Source organism: Lithobates pipiens, unplaced genomic scaffold, assembly GCF_037356315.1.
Source record: "Lithobates pipiens isolate NorthernLeopardFrog02 unplaced genomic scaffold, aLitPip1_a1.2 Scaffold_13, whole genome shotgun sequence".
NCBI classification, from domain to species: Eukaryota; Metazoa; Chordata; class Amphibia; order Anura; family Ranidae; genus Lithobates; species Lithobates pipiens.
In genome coordinates, this window is record NW_027507718.1 from 158,340,740 (window position 1) to 158,361,594 (window position 20,855).

Here is a 20,855-nt window from a genome sequence, read left to right on the forward strand (position 1 = left end):
GATCATTCGGAATGAGGTGCCATTATACACATACGACGGGACTATGTAGAGGCCAGTAGCTAATAGCTTTCATATCCAAATTACTTCTGAACATGCGTGGCACTTTGTGCATTGGAATTCTCTACACACGATCATAAAAAGTCAGATTGGATTTTGTTGTGGGAAAATTATAGATCTAGCTCTCAAACTTTTTCCATCGGAAATTCCGACAGAAAAAGTCGAATAGAGCCCACACACGATCGGATTTTTCGACAACATAATTTGATCAGACTTTTTCCGTTGGAATTTCCAACCATGTGTATGGGGCATAAGAGTATTGTATTATGATAAAACTATATAGATACATGTATATTAATTTAGCGGATGTTGTAGAAGTAAAAGGAACACACTAAATTAAGTTATTAGATAAAATGATAGTGTAGGAGCCATTGCATTGTAGGTTGCCCTGTAATACTTGCCAGAGACCTATTGTATCCAGACACTGACTATTTTTTTTTTTTTTTTTTTTTTTATTTTACTATAATTTTAAAGTGTATTTTATATCTAGACAAATATCAGATGATCACAGAAGACATGATGCAACTTGTTACAAATGTTAATTGCCACAAAGGAAGGATTTCATGCAATAAAGGGGGAACTGAATCATCTGAGACTTGTACCTTTTCAGAACAGGTATCAGGTATGCACTGAACTTGTGTCTTACAGCATCCAAAGCAGCTTGTGCTATGATACTGGACCAGCAAATGATGATGAAGAAGGATATCTCTCCAGACACATCAAGCACTTGGCTAAGCTGAAAAGACCCATGCAGGAAAAGGCAGAGCCTTATGGGACTGAGTCTGCTGAATGGTCCCTGGAACCACATACTTGGCTTTTATTCACTAGCTAAACGGATTGTTCCTCTTCCCTGTTATCCTTGATGTGATGTTGATGAGTAACTGTTAGACATGGGCGCCGTCAATAAATTTGTTTCGTTCCGTTCCGGTTCGTGTTAGAATTAATTCGTACTTCGTATTTCGTGTCCGAAATTCAATTTCAATTCGTACGAAATACGAATTGTCGTTGGGTTTGTTAATGTGTACGAACGTTCTTTACGATGAATTTAAAGGAAAAAATATATACCTCAATATGACAATATGTCCAAATTTCGTTACTACGGAAACAACATGTGACTTGGTTGACCAATCAGAGGTTTTCTTCTGCTGCTGAGGCCTACAGGGCAGGCCCGATCATGAGACTTCCCTTTGTGGGTTAATTAGTGTAGTGGAGCAGATCACACGATTATTTGTCTGTGCATCTGAGCGAATATCTTTGCAATCCTTAGTTTTTCATTGTTCATTTTAGTTTATATCTGTTGTAGTTTGCAAGTGTATCATCTCTTAGTGTTTAGTTTCTGTTTTTTTTTTTCGTTTTTTGGTTGGTTTTGAGAGATCTTTTTTTTTTCATTTCTTGTTTCATTTAGTTAATATTTTGTTATTTTCTGTTTGTATAATATTTTTTTGTACATTTGGTGATTTTGGTGTTAGTTTGCTGCAATCAAAATCATATTTTTTTTTGTCTACATTTTTCTAACTTTTAAAGGAAAAATGAGCAGCAAAGAAGGCCAAAAAAGCAGTAAGAGTGCTGCTGGGAGAGGGAGAGCTATGAGCTGTGTACATGAGCAGCAGGTGGGACATTCTGTCTCTGCGCCCTCTGAGCTCAGCTCACCTCCCATAAAGCTGAGGCGACTGGGAGTGAAGACTGCTGGTGGTAAAGAGCCTTGCAAAGAGCAGACATTTGCATGTTGCCAGCTGTTTCAGGATTTACCTCCTAGAACAAGCAGCACAATTCATAGCAAAAGTGGCGCTACCACCTCTGCCACTGCTGCTGGTAACATGCTGCCCATTGGTACCTTTTATGGAAGAGGGCAGGCCAAAGGGGTTCCAAGTGCACATACATTTGTGCAGCCAAAGATGGAGATCCTGGCCATGCAGCAGGAAACATGTCAGGAGGCCGAGGCTCACGATGATGTCACCACCACCATTGCTGCCAGTGCCATCACCATCAGCCCTACAGGGAGCTTGGCAGTGGTCAGCAAGGAGACAGAGTTTACTGCTTCTAATGATCACTGTTCCCTTGGCAATGTGAAAGAGGTGGAAGCAGGCTTTCCTGACATTGTTGTAGACAAATTTAATTTCCAGCCCTCTACCCATGTTGGCACCACCGACAGCCCAGAAAGTATCTCCCCTCAGTCCCCACTACTTTTTTCTCCTGAAAAGACCCCTGCCCAAGTGCTTTCTAAGCCTCGAGCATCAGAATGGGCCAATGCAACCATTAGACCTCAATCCATCACAGAACCCAAAATACCTGGGATGTTCAGGTCTCTTCCTCCCGCTCCTGCCGAAATTCAGAAAGAGAGTGTGACCACTGCAGTGGAAGGTATTCCATCAGGCAGTGTCCGAGGTGGTGGCTGCCGTTCCAGCATTTGGCAGCATTTTAAAAGAATTGGTGTCGGTCAGAAGGCCAAATGCAATCACTGTGGCAGGGAGGTAAGCCGGGGCCGAGACATAGGGCATCTCAGTAATAGTGGCATGAACCAGCACATGCGTGTGCACCACCATGCAGTGCTGTTAGGGGAGAAAAGTATTATGGCCACTCCTCCAAACACCAAAGGGGGAACCAATAGTGGCACCGCCACAGCCACCATGAGTGCCAGCACCACCAGCCAGTATAAGGCAGAAAAGAATGCTGTTACCATCCCGCATCCCAGCCAGGCCACCCTGGAAGATTTTGGTGGCTTTCATAGTAAGGGTATGTCTCGGGAGCATGTGCATAAAATAACACGCCTGATTGGCCAGCTCATTGCAGTTGGAGGAGCACCTGGAAGGTGAGCCCTTCAAGCAATTGATGCAGGCTGTTGCACCACAGTACCGTGTGCCATCACGTAAGACCTTCAGCCAAACTGTGGTGCCAGCCTTATACAGGTCTTGTGTCGGGGTTCTCAAGGAGGAGATTGGAAGGGCAGGTGGACAGGCAGTGCACCTGACCACTGACCTGTGGAGTGCGTGTAGTGCCCAGCATGCCTTCCTGTCCCTGATGGCACATTGGTGGCAGGCCAAGGTGTCCCATGATGTAGTTCAAACATCTGGATCCTCGTCAGCAGTTGACAAACATGGGTACCGTTCCTTCCTCCTGCACGCTGAGGTGCTTGATGAAAAGCACACAGCGCAAAACATCCTGCAAGCCCTGCAGAAAATGTTGTTGCAGTGGTTTGGACAGGCAGACAGCAACTACCGGATTGGCTATGTTGTCACTGATGGAGGCAGCAACATGGTCAAGGCTGTAAGGGATGGCAGCTTTGTGGGTGTGCGCTGCTCAGCCCACCTTCTCCACCAGGTGGTAACTGACAGTTTTCGGTTGGTGGAGACCATTTCTGGTAGCGATGGAAGGCTGTCCAAAGTGGTGGACTCTTGTCGGAAGATGGCTGGCCACTTCCATCGGAGTGTGAGGGACAGCCACCTCCTCAGGGTGGAACAGAGGAAGGCAGGAGCGGAGAGAGAACTTATTACACACGCTTCCTGCGCTACTCTGCATGCTGGCTGGTAAACGTTGTGCCCTGATGTTCCCCAATGTGCCCTGATGTTCCCCAATGTGTCCCAATGTGCTCCAATATGCCCTGATATGCCCCGATGTGCCCTGATGTGCCCCGATGTGCTCCAATATGCCCTGATGTGCCCCAATGTGCCCTGATGCTCCCCAATGTGTCCCAATGTGCTACAATATGCCCTGATATGCCCGATGTGCCCTGATGTGCCCCAAGGTGCCCTGATGTGCCCCAATGTGCCCTGATGTGCTCCAATGTGCCCTGATGTGCCCCCACCATTCTTCTCATTTACACATATGACTGCTAGAACAGATAAAAAGACATTTAGGGAAATTGATCAAAATTGAAGCGAACAGAATCTGGAGCAGTTGCCCATGGCAACCAATCAGCTTCTCTTTAGTTTGTTCCATTAAGATTTGAAAATAAAAGAGATAAGCGGATTGTCTGCCATGCATTGCTGGTCCAGTTTTCGCCTGATCACCCCACACTGTTTGGGGTCACCGGGGATGTGTTCAGAGCACATGCTTGGTAACATCAAACAATTTCCAGTGACCCGCACATTCCTGGTGACCCCGTACAGTGCGGGGGATCAAAACTGGAGCAGCTGTGCATGGCAGCCATGGGCTCGTTATGCGGGGCTCCCACCATCCCTGTGTTGTGCTGACTTCCTCCTGGGGCTGCTTATTATGAGGAGCTCCCACCATCCCTGTGCTATGCTGACTTCCTCCTGGGGCTGCTTATTATGAGGGGCTCCCACCATCCCTGTGCTATGCTGACTTCCTCCTGGGGCTATACCTCTGCTGTGCTCATTATGAGGGGCTCCCACCATCCCTGTGCTATGCTGACTTCCTCCTGGGCTATACCTCTGCTGTACTCATTATGAGGGGCTCCCACCATCCCTGTGCTATGCTGACTTCCTCCTGGGGCTGCTTATTATGAGGGGCTCCCACCATCCCTGTGCTGTGCTGACTTCCTCCTGGGGCTGTACCCCTGCTGTGCTCAGTATGTCAGTACAGCACAGGAATGGTGGAAACCCCTCATAATGAGCACAGCAGAGGTACAGCCCCAGGAGGAAGTCAGCACAGCACAGGGATGGTGGAAGCCCCTCATAATAAGCAGCCCCAGGAGGAAGTCAGCACAGCACAGGGATGGTGGGAGCCCCTCATAATATGCACAGCAGAGGTACAGCCCCAGAAGGAAGTAAGCACAGCACAGGGATGGTGGGAGCCCCTCATAATAAGCAGCCCAGGAGGAAGTCAGCACAGCACAGGGATGGTGGGAGCCCCTCATAATATGCACAGCAGAGGTACAGCCCCAGGAGGAAGTCAGCATAGCACAGGGATGGTGGGAGCCCCTCATAATAAGCAGCTCCAGGAGGAAGTCAGCATAGCACAGGGATGGTGGGAGCCCCTCATAATAAGCAGCCCCAAGAGGAAGTCAGCATAGCACAGGGATGATGGGAGCCCCTCATAATGAGCACAGCAGAGGTACAGCCCCAGGAGTAAGTCAGCATAACACAGGGACGGTGGGAGCCCCTCATAATAAGCATAATGACTGAGTCGTCGATGCAACGACAACTGATCCGAAATCTGAAATTCGTAAACAAAAGTTCGTATTGCGTACAGAATTCAGACGCATGGCATTTCGTATTTCGGATCCTTCCAAACGTACGAATTTGGGGAAATTCGTACGAATTTGAGATTCACGCGAAACGAATCGCACATGTCTAGTAACTGTTGCCTGTTGCAAGAAGTTGTGGCAAGGATGATCATGATACCACTGAGACTGACAATTATGTCTTCCGTGCCACATATGGAGAAGGACTTTGCAGCTACAGAAGAAGATACAGTGTATTTTTGATTGGACTGATTTTATTTTTATTTTTGGACAATTTATTTTTATTTTTGGACAATTTAATGTTTTTTTTTCTGACAATTTATGTGATAAGTGTCGGGTGCATGGGGTCTCTGTTGGGCATGGTGGGTGATCTGTACTGTAATTGCTGTGAGGCTTATGACTCAACAGTAGGGATGAGCCGAACACCCCCCGGTTCGGTTCGCACCAGAACTTTCGAACGTACCCCACGTTCGTTACGAACGTTAGAACCCCATTGAAGTCTATGGGACTCGAACGTTCGAAATGAAAAGTGCTAATTTTAACGGCTAATATGCAAGATACTGTCCTAAAAAGGGTTTGGGGACCTGGCTCCTGCCCCAGGGGACATGGGTCAATGCCTAAAATGTTTTTAAAAATGGCCGTTTTGGCGGGAGCACTGATTTTAACCACTTTCAGACCGGACCATTTTGCTGGTAAATGACCAGAGGTCTTTTTACAATTTGGCACTGCGCTGCTTTAACTGGTAATTGCGCGGTCATGCAATGTTGTACCCAAACAAAATTTGCGTCCTTTTCTTCCCACAAATAGAGCTTTCTTTTGATGGTATTTGATTGCCTCTGCGATTTTTATTTTTTGCGATATAAATGGAAAAAGACCGCAAATTTTGAAAAAAAATGATATTTTCTACTTTTTGTTATTAGAAAAATCCAATAAACTCAATTTTAGTCATACATTTAGGCCAAAATGTATTCAGCCACATGTCTTTGGTAAAAAAAAAGTCAATAATTGTGTATTTATTGGTTTGCGCAAAAGTTGTCACATCTACAAACTAAGGTACATTTTCTGGAATTTACGCAGCTTTTAGTTTACGACTGCCTATCTCATTTCTTGAGGTGCTAAAATGGCAGGGCAGTACAAAACCCCCCCAAAATGACCCCATTTTGGAAAGTAGACCCCCTAAGGAAATTGATAAGTGGCATGTTGAGCTCATTGAATATTTTATTTTTTTGCCTCAAGCGATTGAATAATGACAAAAAAAAAATTTTTTTTTTTACACAAAGTTGTCACTAAATGATATATTGCTCACACATGCTATGGGCATATGTGAAATGACACCCCAAAATAAATTCTGCTGCTTCTCCTGAGTACGGGAATACCACATATGTGGGACTTTTTGGGAGCCTAGCCGCGTACGGGGCCCCGAAAACCAAGCACCGCCTTCAGGCTTTCTAAGGGCGTAAATTTTTGATTTCACTTCTCACTACCTATTACAGTTTTGAAGGCCATAAAATGCCAAGATGGCACAAAACCCCCACAAATGACCCCATTTTAGAAAGTAGACACCCCAAGCTATTTGCTGAGAGGCATGTTGAGTCCATGGAATATTTTATATTTTGCCACAAGTTGTGGGAAAATTACAAACTTTTTTTTTTTTTTTTCACAAAGTTGTCACTAAATGATATATTGCTCACGCATGCCATGGGCATATGTGAAATGACACCCCAAAATAAATTCTGCTGCTTCTCCTGAGTACGGGGATACCACATATGTGGGACTTTTTGGGAGCCTAGCCGCGTACGGGGCCCCGAAAACCAAGCACCGCCTTCAGGCTTTCTAAGGGCGTAAATTTTTGATTTCACTTCTCACTACCTATTACAGTTTTGAAGGCCATAAAATGCCAAGATGGCACAAAACCCCCACAAATGACCCCATTTTAGAAAGTAGACACCCCAAGCTATTTGCTGAGAGGCATGTTGAGTCCATGGAATATTTTATATTTTGCCACAAGTTGCGGGAAAATTACAAACTTTTTTTTTTTTTTTCACAAAGTTGTCACTAAATGATATATTGCTCACGCATGCCATGGGCATATGTGAAATGACACCCCAAAATAAATTCTGCTGCTTCTCCTGAGTACGGGGATACCACGTGTGGGATTTTTTGGGAGCCTAGCCGCATACGGGGCCCCGAAAACCAAGAACCGCCTTCAGGTTTTCTAAGGGCGTAAATATTTGACTTCACTCCTCACTACCTATTACAGTTTTGAAGGCCATAAAATGCCAAGATGGCACAAAACCCCCACAAATGACCCCATTTTAGAAAGTAGACACCCAAGCTATTTGCTGAGAGGCATGTTGAGTCCATGGAATATTTTATATTTTGCCACAAGTTGCGGGAAAATTACAAACTTTTTTTTTTTTTTTTTTTCACAAAGTTGTCACTAAATGATATATTGCTCACGCATGCCATGGGCATATGTGAAATGACACCCCAAAATAAATTCTGCTGCTTCTCCTGAGTACGGGGATACCACATATGTGGGACTTTTTGGGAGCCTAGCCGCGTACGGGGCCCCGAAAACCAAGCACCGCCTTCAGGCTTTCTAAGGGCGTTACAGTTTTGAAGGCCATAAAATGCCAAGATGGCACAAACCCCCCCCAAATGACCCCATTTTGGAAAGTAGACACCCCTAAATTTAGGGGTACACTAGTGAGACTAGGTAATAAATGGCGGATGCCCTGAAACTATAAAAAAATAACTAACCAACCAGCGTCACCTGTAACAGTTATATGGTGATCACTGGTGAAAGGGTTAACTAGGGGGCAATCAGGGGGCTTTATGCGGTAGTATATGGGGGTCCCTGGCGCTATAAAAAGCTGCGGCGAACCTAAATACCTACCTGCCTAACTAGCGTCACCTGTGACACTAATACAGCGATCAGAAAAACGATCGCTTATTAGGCTGGGTTCACACTGGAGCGATGCGGGAACGCCACGAATCCGCGGCGGGTTCCCGCATCGCATGCCTCCCGGCGGCAGTTCACACTGCCCTATGCGAACTGCTGGGAGTGTCAGTGAAATGTTAATGACACCCCCAGATCAGTTCGCATATCGCAGTGCGATCTGCAAACTCGGATCGCATGGTGTGAACACCCATGCGATCCGATTCTGCTGCGGACCAAAAAAAGGGTCCCGTGCGAGTTTGCGGCGAGTGCGACACGAATTCAGCCATACTATCTGTATACTATCTGTATGGCTGAACTAGAATCGCACAGAGATCGGATGTGATTTGCACTGCAGTGCGGTGCGAATCACATCCGTTCTCATAAACCGCTGCAATGTGAACCCAGCCTTAGTGACACTGGCGACGGGGGGTGATCACGGGGTTAAACCTTTATTGGGGGGGTTAGGGGGGTACCTTAGAACTAAAGGGGGCTAACCCTAACTGCCCTAACAGTTATTACAGTCACAAATGACACCCGCCGGGTGATCAGGGGGTTAAACCTTTATTAGGTAATAAATGGCGGGTGCCCTGAAACTATAAAAAAATAACTAACCAACCAGCGTCACCTGTAACAGTTATATGGTGATCACTGGTGAAAGGGTTAACTAGGGGGCAATCAGGGGGCTTTATGCGGTAGTATATGGGGGTCCCTGGCGCTATAAAAAGCTGCGGCGAACCTAAATACCTACCTGCCTAACTAGCGTCACCTGTGACACTAATACAGCGATCAGAAAAACGATCGCTTATTAGGCTGGGTTCACACTGGAGCGATGCGGGAACGCCACAAATCCGCGGCGGGTTCCCGCATCGCATGCCTCCCGGCGGCAGTTCACACTGCCCTATGCGAACTGCTGGGAGTGTCAGTGAAATGTTAATGACACCCCCAGATCAGTTCGCATATCGCAGTGCGATCTGCAAACTCGGATCGCATGGTGTGAACACCCATGCGATCCGATTCTGCTGCGGGCCAAAAAAAGGGTCCCGTGCGAATTTGCGGCGGGTGCGGCGGGTGCGATGCGAATTCAGCCATACTATCTGTATGGCTGAACTCGAATCGCACAGAGATCGGATGTGATTTGCACTGCAGTGCGGTGCGAATCACATTCGTTCTCATAAACCGCTGCAATGTGAACCCAGCCTTAGTGACACTGGTGACGGGGGGTGATCACGGGGTTAAACCTTTATTGGGGGGTTAGGGGGGTACATTAGAACTAAAGGGGGCTAACCCTAACTGCCCTAACAGTTATTACAGTCACAAATGACACCAATGCAAAAAAAAAAAAAAAATGACATTGGTGTCACTGTGACTGGGGGGCAGGGGTAATTGGGGGGGTGATCGGGGGGTGTGAGTGTGCCTGGCATGTTCTACTGTGAAGTGTCGTGTTGGTGCAACTCACCGATCCTCTCTCCTCGGTGTCGGAATGAAAAATACCGACACGGAGGAGAGATTACATCACTTCCTCTCCTGTGTTTACATTACAGGAGAGGAAGTGATGTCACGAAGGATTTCTATTCGTCGGGAGCGATCGCGAGGGGGTGGCCATGAATGAATGGCCGCCCCCTCATCCCGGATCGCTCGCGAACGAATACCGACCGCCGCAGGCACCGGGCGGGGGCCCGATCGTGCCCCCGACCCGCGGGAAGGCAGGGACGTACAGGTACGCCCATAATACCTGCCCGTGCCATTCTGTCGACGTACATCGTCGTGCGGCGGTCGGGAAGTGGTTAATGACGATTAAAGTGAAAAAAAAAAAAGTGAAATATTCCTGTAAATATGGTGCCTGGGGGGTTTCTGTAGTATGCCTGTGAAGTGCCACGTGTTTCCCGTGTTTAGAACAGTCCCTGCACAAAATGACATTAAACGGAAATAACACCATTTAAAACTGCTTGCGGTTTTAATGTTATATCTGGTTCCTGCAATATGGTTGAAAATCATTCAGAAAAATGGCATGGGTAGCCCTCCCTGCCCATTACCAGCCTATTTGGGTCTTGTACGCATATTAAGGGGAACCTTGTACCCATATTAAAAAAAGGAAATGCGTGTGGCCCCCAGGCCCTATATACTCAGAACAGCAGTATACAGGCGGTGCAAACAAGACAGGGACTGTGTAGGTTTGTTGTGTTAAGTTGAATCTGTTTGTAATTTTCAACTGGTACATTTTGAAAGTGTAGCTCCAGTCAAAAAAAAGATTTTTAGCTTTTTGGAAAACATAGGGAAGGGTTATCACCCCTGTATAATTTGTTTTGTCGTCCATCTTTTTTCATCTCACTTGCTGTTGTCTCCTTCCGTTTGCAAGTAGGAGATGTTTGTAAGTTGGATGTTTGAAAGTAGGGGCCTGCCCTATATGCTCTGCAGAAATGGCGGAACAAGGTGTTGGTTTTGCCACAACATTGTAAGCCCTCAAAGTGACTCTTGGTGGGCGCTGGAGCGCCCTGTTGTGAACGATTATATCAAGAATTGTAATTACATGCCATTGTTGAACAGTGGTAGAAAAATTGACCTTTGGTGGTTGTGGTGCTGGTGCCACAACACTATAAGTCCTCACCGTTACTCTGGGTGGGCACAGGAAGGGGCCCTTCTGTGAAATATTATATCAAGAATTGTAATTACATGTCCCTGTTAAACAGGGGCAGAAAAATTTGGCCTTAGGCACTGCTGCTGGTGCCACCACACTGCAACCTCTTCCATATACTCTAGTTTTATTGCAGGAATTAGCCCTGCTGCAAAGCATTGCATCAAAAATTGTACTTAAACGCCCCTGTTAAACAGGGGCAGAAAAATTGGGCCTTAAGCACTAGTGCTGGTGCCACCACACTGCAACCTCTTCCATATACTCTAGTTTTATTGCAGGAATTAGCCCTGCTGCAAAGCATTGCATCAAAAATTGTACTTAAACGCCCCTGTTAAACAGGGGCAGAAAAATTGGGCTGATGGCATCAACCAGAACCAGAAATGTTCTTCCAACATATCAGCGGAGGAGGAAGAGGATAGACAATCAACATAACAGGACAGTCACTCAGCATCAGCATAGGCAGTCTTGAAGGGATGTGGTATTTCAAAAAAAATTATTCTGTTACATCAGCTTCAGGTGCTTGGTAGCTGTGGGTGATCCAAGACTGATTCATCTTGATGAAGGTCAGTCGATCAACTGATTCGGTGGACAGGCGCACCCTGTGATCGGTAACAAAGCCACCAGCAGCACTGAAGGTGCGTTCCGAAAGAACGCTGGATGCAGGACAGGCCAGTAGCTCAATTGCATACTGTGCAAGCTCTGGCCAGTGATCCATCCTCAAGACCCAGTAAGCCAGAGGATTTTCGGTGGGAAAGGTGTCCAAGTCTGACCTTGCCCCTAGGTATTCCTGCACCATGTAAATCAGACGCTGGCGATGGGTGCTGGAACCGATCATACTTTGGGGCTGCGGACTAAAAAATTGTCTGAAAGCATCAGTCAGACGGCCACCTTCTCCACCGCTCCTTCTGACCGATGCCTCAGCAACACGTTGTCCAGGACCAGGAGTTTGTAACCTCCCAGTCTCTGGGAACGCATTGCACAGACCTTTCTGCAAGGCCTCCCGGAGATGTCTCATCCTCTGCTCCCTCTGCGATGGCAAGATAAGGTCGGCAACCTTACCCTCGTACCGTGGATCAAGGAGAGTGGCCAGCCAGTAATGGTCCCTCTCCTTGATCCGAAGAATACGAGGATCCTTCCACAGGCTTTGCAGGATCAGGGAGGCCATGCAGCGTAGGTTAGCTGAGGCATTCGGTCCGGAGTCCTCTGGGTCACTAAGGACAACATGATCCGCAGCTACCTCCTCCCAGCCACGTACAAGTCCACGTGTTTCTTGGGACTGTAAATCATCCCTACAAGACTGCTGCTGCTGCTGCTGCTGCTGATGCTGATGCTGAGTGCCAGCCTCCACCTCCATGCTGACACAATCATCCTCCTCCTCCTCTTCCTCCTCCTCATCCTCTTCTTGTGTGATGGGTGGCACCCCTCTGGATAAAGGGGGCCTTGAGAGGCAAGGAAGTCCTCCTCTTCCTGCCTCTGTTCTGCCTCAAGTGCCCTGTCCATTATTCCACGCAGCGTATGCTCCAAGAGGTGGACAAGAGGTACAGTGTCACTGATGCATGCACTGTCACTGCTCACCATCCTTGTGGCCTCCTCAAACGGTGACAGGACAGTGCATGCATCCCTGATCATGCCCCACTGGCGTGGTGAGAAAAAACCAAGCTCCCCTGACCCTGTCCTGGTGCCGTAGTCGCACAGGTACTCATTGATGGCCCTCTGCTGCGTGTGCAGCCGCTGCAGCATGGCCAATGTTGAGTTCCATCTGGTGGGCATGTCACATATAAGGCGGTTCTTGGGCAGGTTCAACTCCTTTTGGAGCTCAGCCAGCCGAGCACAGGCATTAAATGATCGGCGGAAATGCACACAGACTTTCCTGGCCTGCTTCAGGACATCCTGTAAGCCGGGGTACCTGCCCAAGAACCGCTGCACCACCAGGTTAAGGACGTGAGCTACACAGGGCACATGGGTCAGTTGTCCCTGTCGGAGGGCGGAGAGGAGGTTGGTGCCATTGTCGCAAACCACCATTCCTGGCTTAAGCTGGCGTGGCGTCAACCACCTCTCGGCCTGCCCCTGCAGAGCTGACAAAACATCCGCCCCAGTGTGGCTCCTGTCCCCCAAACAAACCAGCGCAAGCACGGCATGGCATCGTTTTGCCTGCGTACTTGCGTAGCCCCTGGAACGCCTACGAAGCACCGCTTGTTCTGAGGACAGAGTACTGGAAGAGGCCATGGAGGAAGAAGAAGAGGAGGGGGTGGAGGAGAGAGGTGTGTCACAACCAATAGTAGCATTTTGGAGGCGTGGTGGTGGAACAACCTCCAACACTACTGCACCTTGTCCTGCATCCTTCCCAGCAGCCAGAAGAGTGACCCAATGGGCCGTGAAAGACAGGTAACGTCCCTGTCCATGCCTGCTGGACCATGAGTCAGCGGTAATATGCACCTTACCGCTGACCGCCCTGTCCAGCGAAGCAAGGACATTGCCTTCCGTGAGAAAAAGTGGCATTTGGGGACCTGCCACTGAGGAACCGCACATTGTACAAACTCACGGAAGGGGGCCGAGTCTACCAACTGAAAAGGCAGCAGTTGAAGTGCTAGCAATTTAGCCAAGCTAGCATTCAACCGCTGGGCATGTGGATGGCTGGGAGTAAACTTCTTCCGCCGGTCCAGCAGCTGGGGCAGGGACATTTGCCTGCTATAATCGGACGTGGGTGTACCGCTAGCAGAGTTCCCGGAAGCACTTGGCTGTGACACACCTAATTCTACACCTTCATTCCTCTCAGAGCAGGTTTCAGAGAGGACTGAAGGTCTAGTGGGGTTGGAGATGCCAGCTGATGAGGAGCAAGGAGAGGTCCGCTTTGTTCTTTGGTGTGGGTCTTTGAGGTGCGCTTGCCAACGAGCTGCATGGCAGGTCAACATATGTCTGGTCAAGCATGTGGTGCCCAAGCGGCTGATGTTTTGGCCACGTGAGATACGCTTGAGACATATGTTGCAAATAGCAGCGGTGCGATCTGATGCAGTCGTCTCAAAAAAGGCCCACACCAAAGAACTTTTAGAATAACGCGCAGAGGCAGCGCTCTGCACAGGCGGAGCTCTGCGGTGTGATTCAGTCGGTGTGCTGCCCCTAAGCTGGCCCCCGGAGGGTATCCTGCCTCGTTGGACATGTGCCTCCTCCTCCTCCCTCCTTCCAGGCACCCACGTGGAGTCAGTGCCCTCATCATCCCCTCCCTGTTCATCGCTGTAGCAAACCTGGCAGTATGCTGCAGCTTGTGGAACATGACTGCCAGATTGCTGTCCTTCTTGAGCATCCCCTCTCTCTGCGCTCACGCTACTGCCTTCCTCTAGCTGAGTGTCATCATCAGAGCCCACAAAACACTGGGCATTCTCCTGGAGCATGTACCCAACACTGTGCTCAAAGAGTTCAGGAGACTCCTCAGGAGGACGTGGTGGGTCTAGGGAAGGAGTCACTGATGATGACATTGAGAGGAGGGAAGACGATGCGTTGGCAGCTGCTTTGCTACTACCCTGAGACTGGGTGAGAGAGGATGAGGAGGATGAAGAGGGCTTCGTCATCCACTCTACCAAGTCGTTGGCATGTTGCGGTTCAACATGTCCAGCTGCCGAAAAGAAGGACAAGCATGTCCCATGGCCACGTGCTGATGACAATGCACTGCGTCCACGACCAGCACTGTTGTCTCTAGACACAGAGCCTGCTTGCCCTCTTTTATCGGCTCGCGCCTGTCTGCCTCTCCTTGCTGGCCTTCCAGACATGGTAATGGCCTGAAGGGAGTTGGGTAAAACAGCAGTTGGGTAGTTTATATTGTGCTGGAGGCACACAACACCCACTAACTCCTGCAGATGCCTTTTTTATAGAACAGCAGAGATAAAGGGGTATATACAGATGTATACTGTGCTGTGCTGGAGGCACACACAACTTCCAATAACTCCTGCAGATGGCAATTGGGCTCAAATAGAGAACAGCTATGTAGGTGGATATAGCGGTATGTACTGGGTACAGAGCACGCAGACAGCACGCACTATCTCCTAACACTACTGACTGCAAGCTCTATTATTAAAGATAGATCACTAGCTATATAGGTGAGGTGAATATTGCGGTGTATACTGCGGTCAGGGCACGCAGACAATAACCAGAAAACAGCAGAGATAAAGGGGTATATACAGATGTATACTGTGCTGTGCTGGAGGCACAGACAACTTCCAATAACTCCTGCAGATGGCAATTGGGCTCAAATAGAGAACAGCTATGTAGGTGGATATAGCGGTATGTACTGGGTACAGAGCACGCAGACAGCACGCACTATCTCCTAACACTACTGACTGCAAGCTCTATTATTAAAGATAGATCACTAGCTATATAGGTGAGGTGAATATCGCGGTGTATACTGCGGTCAGGGCACGCAGACAATATCCAGAAAACAGCAGAGATAAAGGAGTATATACAGATTTATACTGTGCTGTGCTGGAGGCACAGACAACTTCCAATAACTCCTGCAGATGGCAATTGGGCTCAAATAGAGAACAGCTATGTAGGTGGATATAGCGGTATTTACTGGGTACAGAGCACGCAGACAGCACGCACTATCTCCTAACACTACTGACTGCAAGCTCTATTATTAAAGATATATAAATATAGTAAAGTGAATAGTGAATATAGTGGTGTATACTGCGGTCAGGGCACAGACAATAACCACTACACAACAGCAAGATAGGAAATCAGCCAAAAACGATCGGTGTATACTGTGTTGAAGGTACACAGAACACCCACTGCTTCAGACGCCAACACACTACACGAGGCCGCCGCAATGGCGGCCTTATATAGTGTGGGGCGTGCACTACACAGCCTGAGCTATGATTGGCCACAGGCATCCTGCCTGTGGCCAATCATGGCTCTCCTCGCTGCTGGCGCTGCGATTGGCCAAGCATGCGGAGTCACAGTGCATGCTTGGCCAATCATGAGCCAGCAATGCACTGCGCCATCGCAGTGCATTGTGGGCCGTGAGCGCCACGCGAATTTTGACGCGAACGGACCAAGTGTTCGGATTTCGCCGAACGGACGAACAGCCAATGTTCGAGTCGAACATACGTTCGACTCGAACACGAAGCTCATCCCTACTCAACAGGGGGGACAGATAGATTTAGAAAGATTTCATTTTAAATGTTGAACTTTAAATGAACTCTCTGCTTCTTTCTCATGCTTTCTATAAGATAGTTTACTGGGTGAAAGTTCATTGGGATAGTCCATTGTTTTAGTTTTTAAGTAAGCGCTAATTAGAAAAGAAAACACTTGACAGCATATAAATCAGACAAATAAAGATAAGAAAACAGGTGGTTAAAATAATTAGGTGGAATACGGGAAAGTTATGTAAAGAACATTAAATTAAGTTTGACAGGGCCAAACAAAGGTCTGCTTGAGCCCTCATTAAAACTGTTAAAATACATTGAATAAGGAAATATAAATAAATATAAATATATATATATATATATATATATATATATATATATATATATATATATATATTTGTATATATGTATGTTAATGATTAGACAATATTGAATAAGTAATTGGCTTTGTGTGTATATATATATATATATATATATATATATATATATATTGTAAGTGACACAGTACTTTTACACATAGGATTATATAGTAACACATATACTACATCTGGTAGGGTTATTGAAAGTTCATTCTCGCATAAGTCGTAAATCTGTAATTCTTGAACTTAGTTAAATCTTATGATGAGGAAAGTTTGATAAGACAGCTGGTGCCAGACTGTCTCTGCACAGGTGTTTTTAATTGGACAAAAGCAGTTATAAATCACTCATCATATGAACATATAGGAATTTTGGGAATAATTAAGTTTGTCTGGTTGTAGAACAGGTGTCAGATTTATGATTAGTTGCATTGACGTAGATCTTAGCAAACAATCACATGTAGGAGAGATGATTAAGATAAGGCTTGTAAAAAGGGTATATAAATGCAAGCTCTACAATTGTGAGTCAGACAAGTCAGATAGAAGCTCATAAGGCTGAACTCTGTGTATGCTGCCCTATTGCAAGGGTCATAAAGGTCAGAACCAACAGGCAAATATCTGTAACTTGTCTCCTCGTACAAGTCAGAGAAGACTTCTTAACTTGTTCCAGAGTGTGGTCTCAGGTGAATTTCTCTAACGAACTTGGTGGAGCTGGAACCCAGAACTCTGTGAGGGGACTATCAGGTGACGTGTTCCCAAGAATTGGCAGAAAAGACCCATTCTGTTTCAAGGTAACAGCAATTCACAATTGTTTCAATTTGGTTAGGGAATAAGAATACCTATATCTAATATGCTTGCATTGTAAGAAACTGTATAAATTAGACCTGCATCTTGTAATACTTTGAACATAAACCTGTTTGTCATCAGCTGTTAATAAACCTGCATTGCTTAAGTGTTGCCTGGTTCAATACTTTACTATTCTACTTCACCAACAAAGGGCCCCTGTGCGATGCACAGAATGATCGTCTGGGGGGATGTGTTCGCTCTACAAAGACATTAGCGGTTTAGTGGATGTACGCCCGTGTCACACCTGTGTGCCTGATCAACAAATTCGGGGGGGGGGGCCGTGGCATGCACCTGCAGATAATCTCCCATCCACACTGGATGGTAGTATAGTCTGGGTATGCTTTGTTCTCTGAACAAAGCAGAATAGGGATTCATGAACAACGGTAAAAGCGGGAGTCTTTGGGTGCATTATGGTCGGACAGATGATAGCTTACAGAGACAGGGGACAGGAAATCATACACGCTGCCCATGCCCAGACACACCCATAAGACTCCCCTAGTCATTGTTCATTGTTGTATAACCTCTCCTGTTTGAAGGAATGCCTGTGCTTGATTGGTCAATTGTGAAACCATGAAGCTCTACTGTTTATATGAATAAAGTTTGCTCCCAGGATGAGAGCAGGGCAGTTAGTTTGAGAGATGGAGCTAACAACATCAGAAAGGTGACTATGTCTGTTTATTGGGGAAATGCGGGAGACACGGGTTGTTTAAAGATACATAATAATGAAAAGCTGGAAGGACGCTCAATAGCCCAAAAGAGTATGATGTGTTTAGCCAAGGCATGAGTTGTGGCAAAGAACAGAGAACCCGTTATACCAACCAGCTCCTCCAGGGGTTAGCTCTACATGTTCAAAACGTATCTATGAACATTTACCATAAGCCATCAGTTTAATATGCTATAATGTTAAATGTAAACGAGACAGAATTCAAAGGTTAACATTTTTACAGGGCTTACCTGCAAAGAGAGCAACATTTCCATGTTTTGGATCATAAGGACATCGAGCCATCCCACTGAATGATTCCCCTACTTGTTCGAGCGTATCCAACTGAGGAAGACATAATATATGTGAAATGCTACATATCCATTCATTTACTTTGTATGTTTTGAATACTTTTTTTAAAGAGACACTCCAAGTAAAAAAGAAACAATGATTCCCCAGAGTTCTCGCTTTCATCCGATTCCCAAGAGTACTCCTTTTTATCCAATTCCCCAGAGATCTCCCTTTCGTTCGATTCCCCAGAGTTTTCCCTTTCATCCAATTCGCCACAGTACTCCCTTTCATCCAATTCCCCAGTGTTCTCCTGTTTGTCCGAGTCCCCAGAGATCTCCCTTTTGTCAGAGTCCCCAGAATTCTCCCTTTCATCCAAGTCCCCAAATATCTCTAATTTGTCCGAGTCCCCAGAGTTCTCACTTTAGTTCAAGTCTTCAGAGCTCTCCCTTTCGTTCATGTTCCTAGAGTCCTCCCTTTCATTCGAGTCAGAGTCCCCAGAGTCCTCTCTTTTGTTCGAGTCCCCAGAGTTCTCCCTTTCGCTCGAGTCCCCAGAGTTCTCCCTTTCGCTCGAGTCCCCAGAGTTCTCCCTTTCGCTCGAGTCCCCAGAGTTCTCCCTTTCGCTCGAGTCCCCAGAGTTCTCCCTTTCGCTCGAGTCCCCAGAGTTCTCCCTTTCGTTCGAGTCCCCAGAGTTCACCCTTTCATCCAATTCCCCAGACTTCTCCTTTTTGTCCGATACAGCAGAGTTCTCCCCTTTGTCCCATTCCCCAGAGTTCATGCTTTCATCCAATTTCCCAGAATTCTCCCTTTTGTCCGATACGCCAGAGTTCTCCCTTTTGTCCGATTCCTCAGAGTTCTAACTTTCGTTGAATTCCCCAGAGTACTCCCTTTCATCCGATTCCCCAGAGTTCTCCCTTTCGTCTGAGTGCCCAAAGTTCTCCCTTTCGTCTGAGTGCCCAAAGTTCTCCCTTTTGTCCGAGTGCCCAGAGTTCTCCCTTTGTCCGAATCCCCAGAGTTCTCCCTTTCGTCCGAGTCCCCATAGTTCCCCCTTTCATCCGAGTCCCCATAGTTTCCCCTTTCATCCGAGTCCCCAGAGTTCTCCCTTTCATCCGAGTCCCCAGAGTTCCCACTTTCATCCGATTTCCCAGAGTTCTCCTTTTTGTCCGATTTCCCAGAGTTCTCCCTTTTGTCCAGTTTCCCAGAGTTCTCGCTTTCGTCTAATATCCCAGAGTTCTCGCTTTAGTCTAATATCCCAGATTTCTCCCTTTTCTCCGATTCCCCAGTGTACTCCTTTTTGTCCAATTCCCCAGAGTACTTCCTTTCGTCCAATTCCCCAAAAATCTCCCTTTCATTAGAGTCCCCCGAAATCTCCCTTTCATCAGAGTCCCCAGAAATCTCCCTTTCATCAGAGTCCCCAGAAATCGCCCTTTCATCACAGTCCCCAGAGTACTCCCTTTTGTTTGCAACCCCAGAGTTCTCCCTTTCATCCAATTCCCCATAGTACTCCCTTTCATCCAATTCCCCAGAGTTCTCCTGTTTGTCCAAGTCCCCATAGTTCTCCCTTTTTTTTAGAGTCCCCAGAGTTCTCCCTTTCCTCAGAGTCCCCAGATATCTCTAATTTGTCCGAGTCCCCAGAGTCCTCTGTTTCGTTCGAGTCCCCAGAGTTCTCCCTTTCGTTCGAGTCCCCAGAGTTCTGCCTTTCGCTTGAGTCCCCGGAGTTCACCCTTTCATCCAATTTCCCAGAGTTCTCTCTTTTGTCCGATATGCCAGAGTTCTCCCTTTTGTCCAGTTCCTCAAAGTTCTAACTTTCGTTGAATTCCCCAGAGTACTCCCTTTCAACCGAGTCCCCAGAGTCCTCTCTTTCGTTCGAGTCCCCAGAGTTCTCCCTTTCATTCGAGTCCCCGGAGTTCTCCCTTTCGTTCGAGTCCCCGGAGTTCTCCCTTTCGTTCGAGTCCCCGGAGTTCTCCCTTTCGTTCGAGTCCCCGGAGTTCTCCCTTTCGTTCGAGTCCCCGGAGTTCTCCCTTTCGTTCGAGTCCCCGGAGTTCTCCCTTTCGTTCGAGTCCCCGGAGTTCTCCCTTTCGTTCGAGTCCCCGGAGTTCACCCTTTCATCCAATTCCCCAGACTTCTCCTTTTTGTCTGATACAGCAGAGTTCTCCCCTTTGTCCCATTCCCCAGAGTTCTCCCTTTCGTTCGAGTCCTCAGAGTTCATACTTTCATCCAATTTCCCAGAGTTCTCCCTTTTGTCCGATACGCCAGAGTTTTCCCTTTATTCCTATTCCTCAGAGTTCTCCCTTTTGTCCAATTCCTCAGAGTTCTAACTTTCGTTGAATTCCCCAGAGTACTCCCTTTCATCCGAGTCCCCAGAGTTCTCCCTTTCGTCCGAGTGCCCAGAGTTCTCCCTTTCGTCCGAGTGCCCAGAGTTCTCCCTTTCGTCCGAGTGCCCAGAGTTCTCCCTTTCGTCCGAGTGCCCAGAGTTCTCCCTTTCGTCCGAGTCCCCAGAGTTCTCCCTTTCGTCCGAGTCCCCAGAGTTCTCCCTTTCGTCCGAGTCCCCAGAGTTCTCCCTTTCGTCCGAGTCCCCAGAGTTCTCCCTTTCGTCCGAGTCCCCAGAGTTCTCCCTTTCGTCCGAGTCCCCAGAGTTCTCCCTTTCGTCCGAGTCCCCAGAGTTCTCCCTTTCGTCCAAATCCCCAGAGTTCCCACTTTCGTCCGATTTCCCACAGTTCTCCCTTTTACCTGATTTCCTAGAGTTCACCCTTT

The 20,855-nt window shown here is 47.3% G+C and overlaps 1 protein-coding gene across 10 annotated transcripts in view; it reads right to left on the reverse strand.

Moving 5' to 3' along the window:
* Positions 1 to 20,855, reverse strand: part of SEMA6B (semaphorin 6B) — a 1,482,347-nt gene that overhangs the window by 665,194 nt on the left and 796,298 nt on the right. For all 10 annotated transcript variants that reach the window (XM_077475764.1, XM_077475756.1, XM_077475757.1 and 7 more), the window contains one exon: positions 18,068 to 18,158. In XM_077475764.1, coding sequence (XP_077331890.1) covers positions 18,068 to 18,158 — 91 coding nt within the window. The remainder of the gene's footprint in view (positions 1 to 18,067; positions 18,159 to 20,855) is intronic.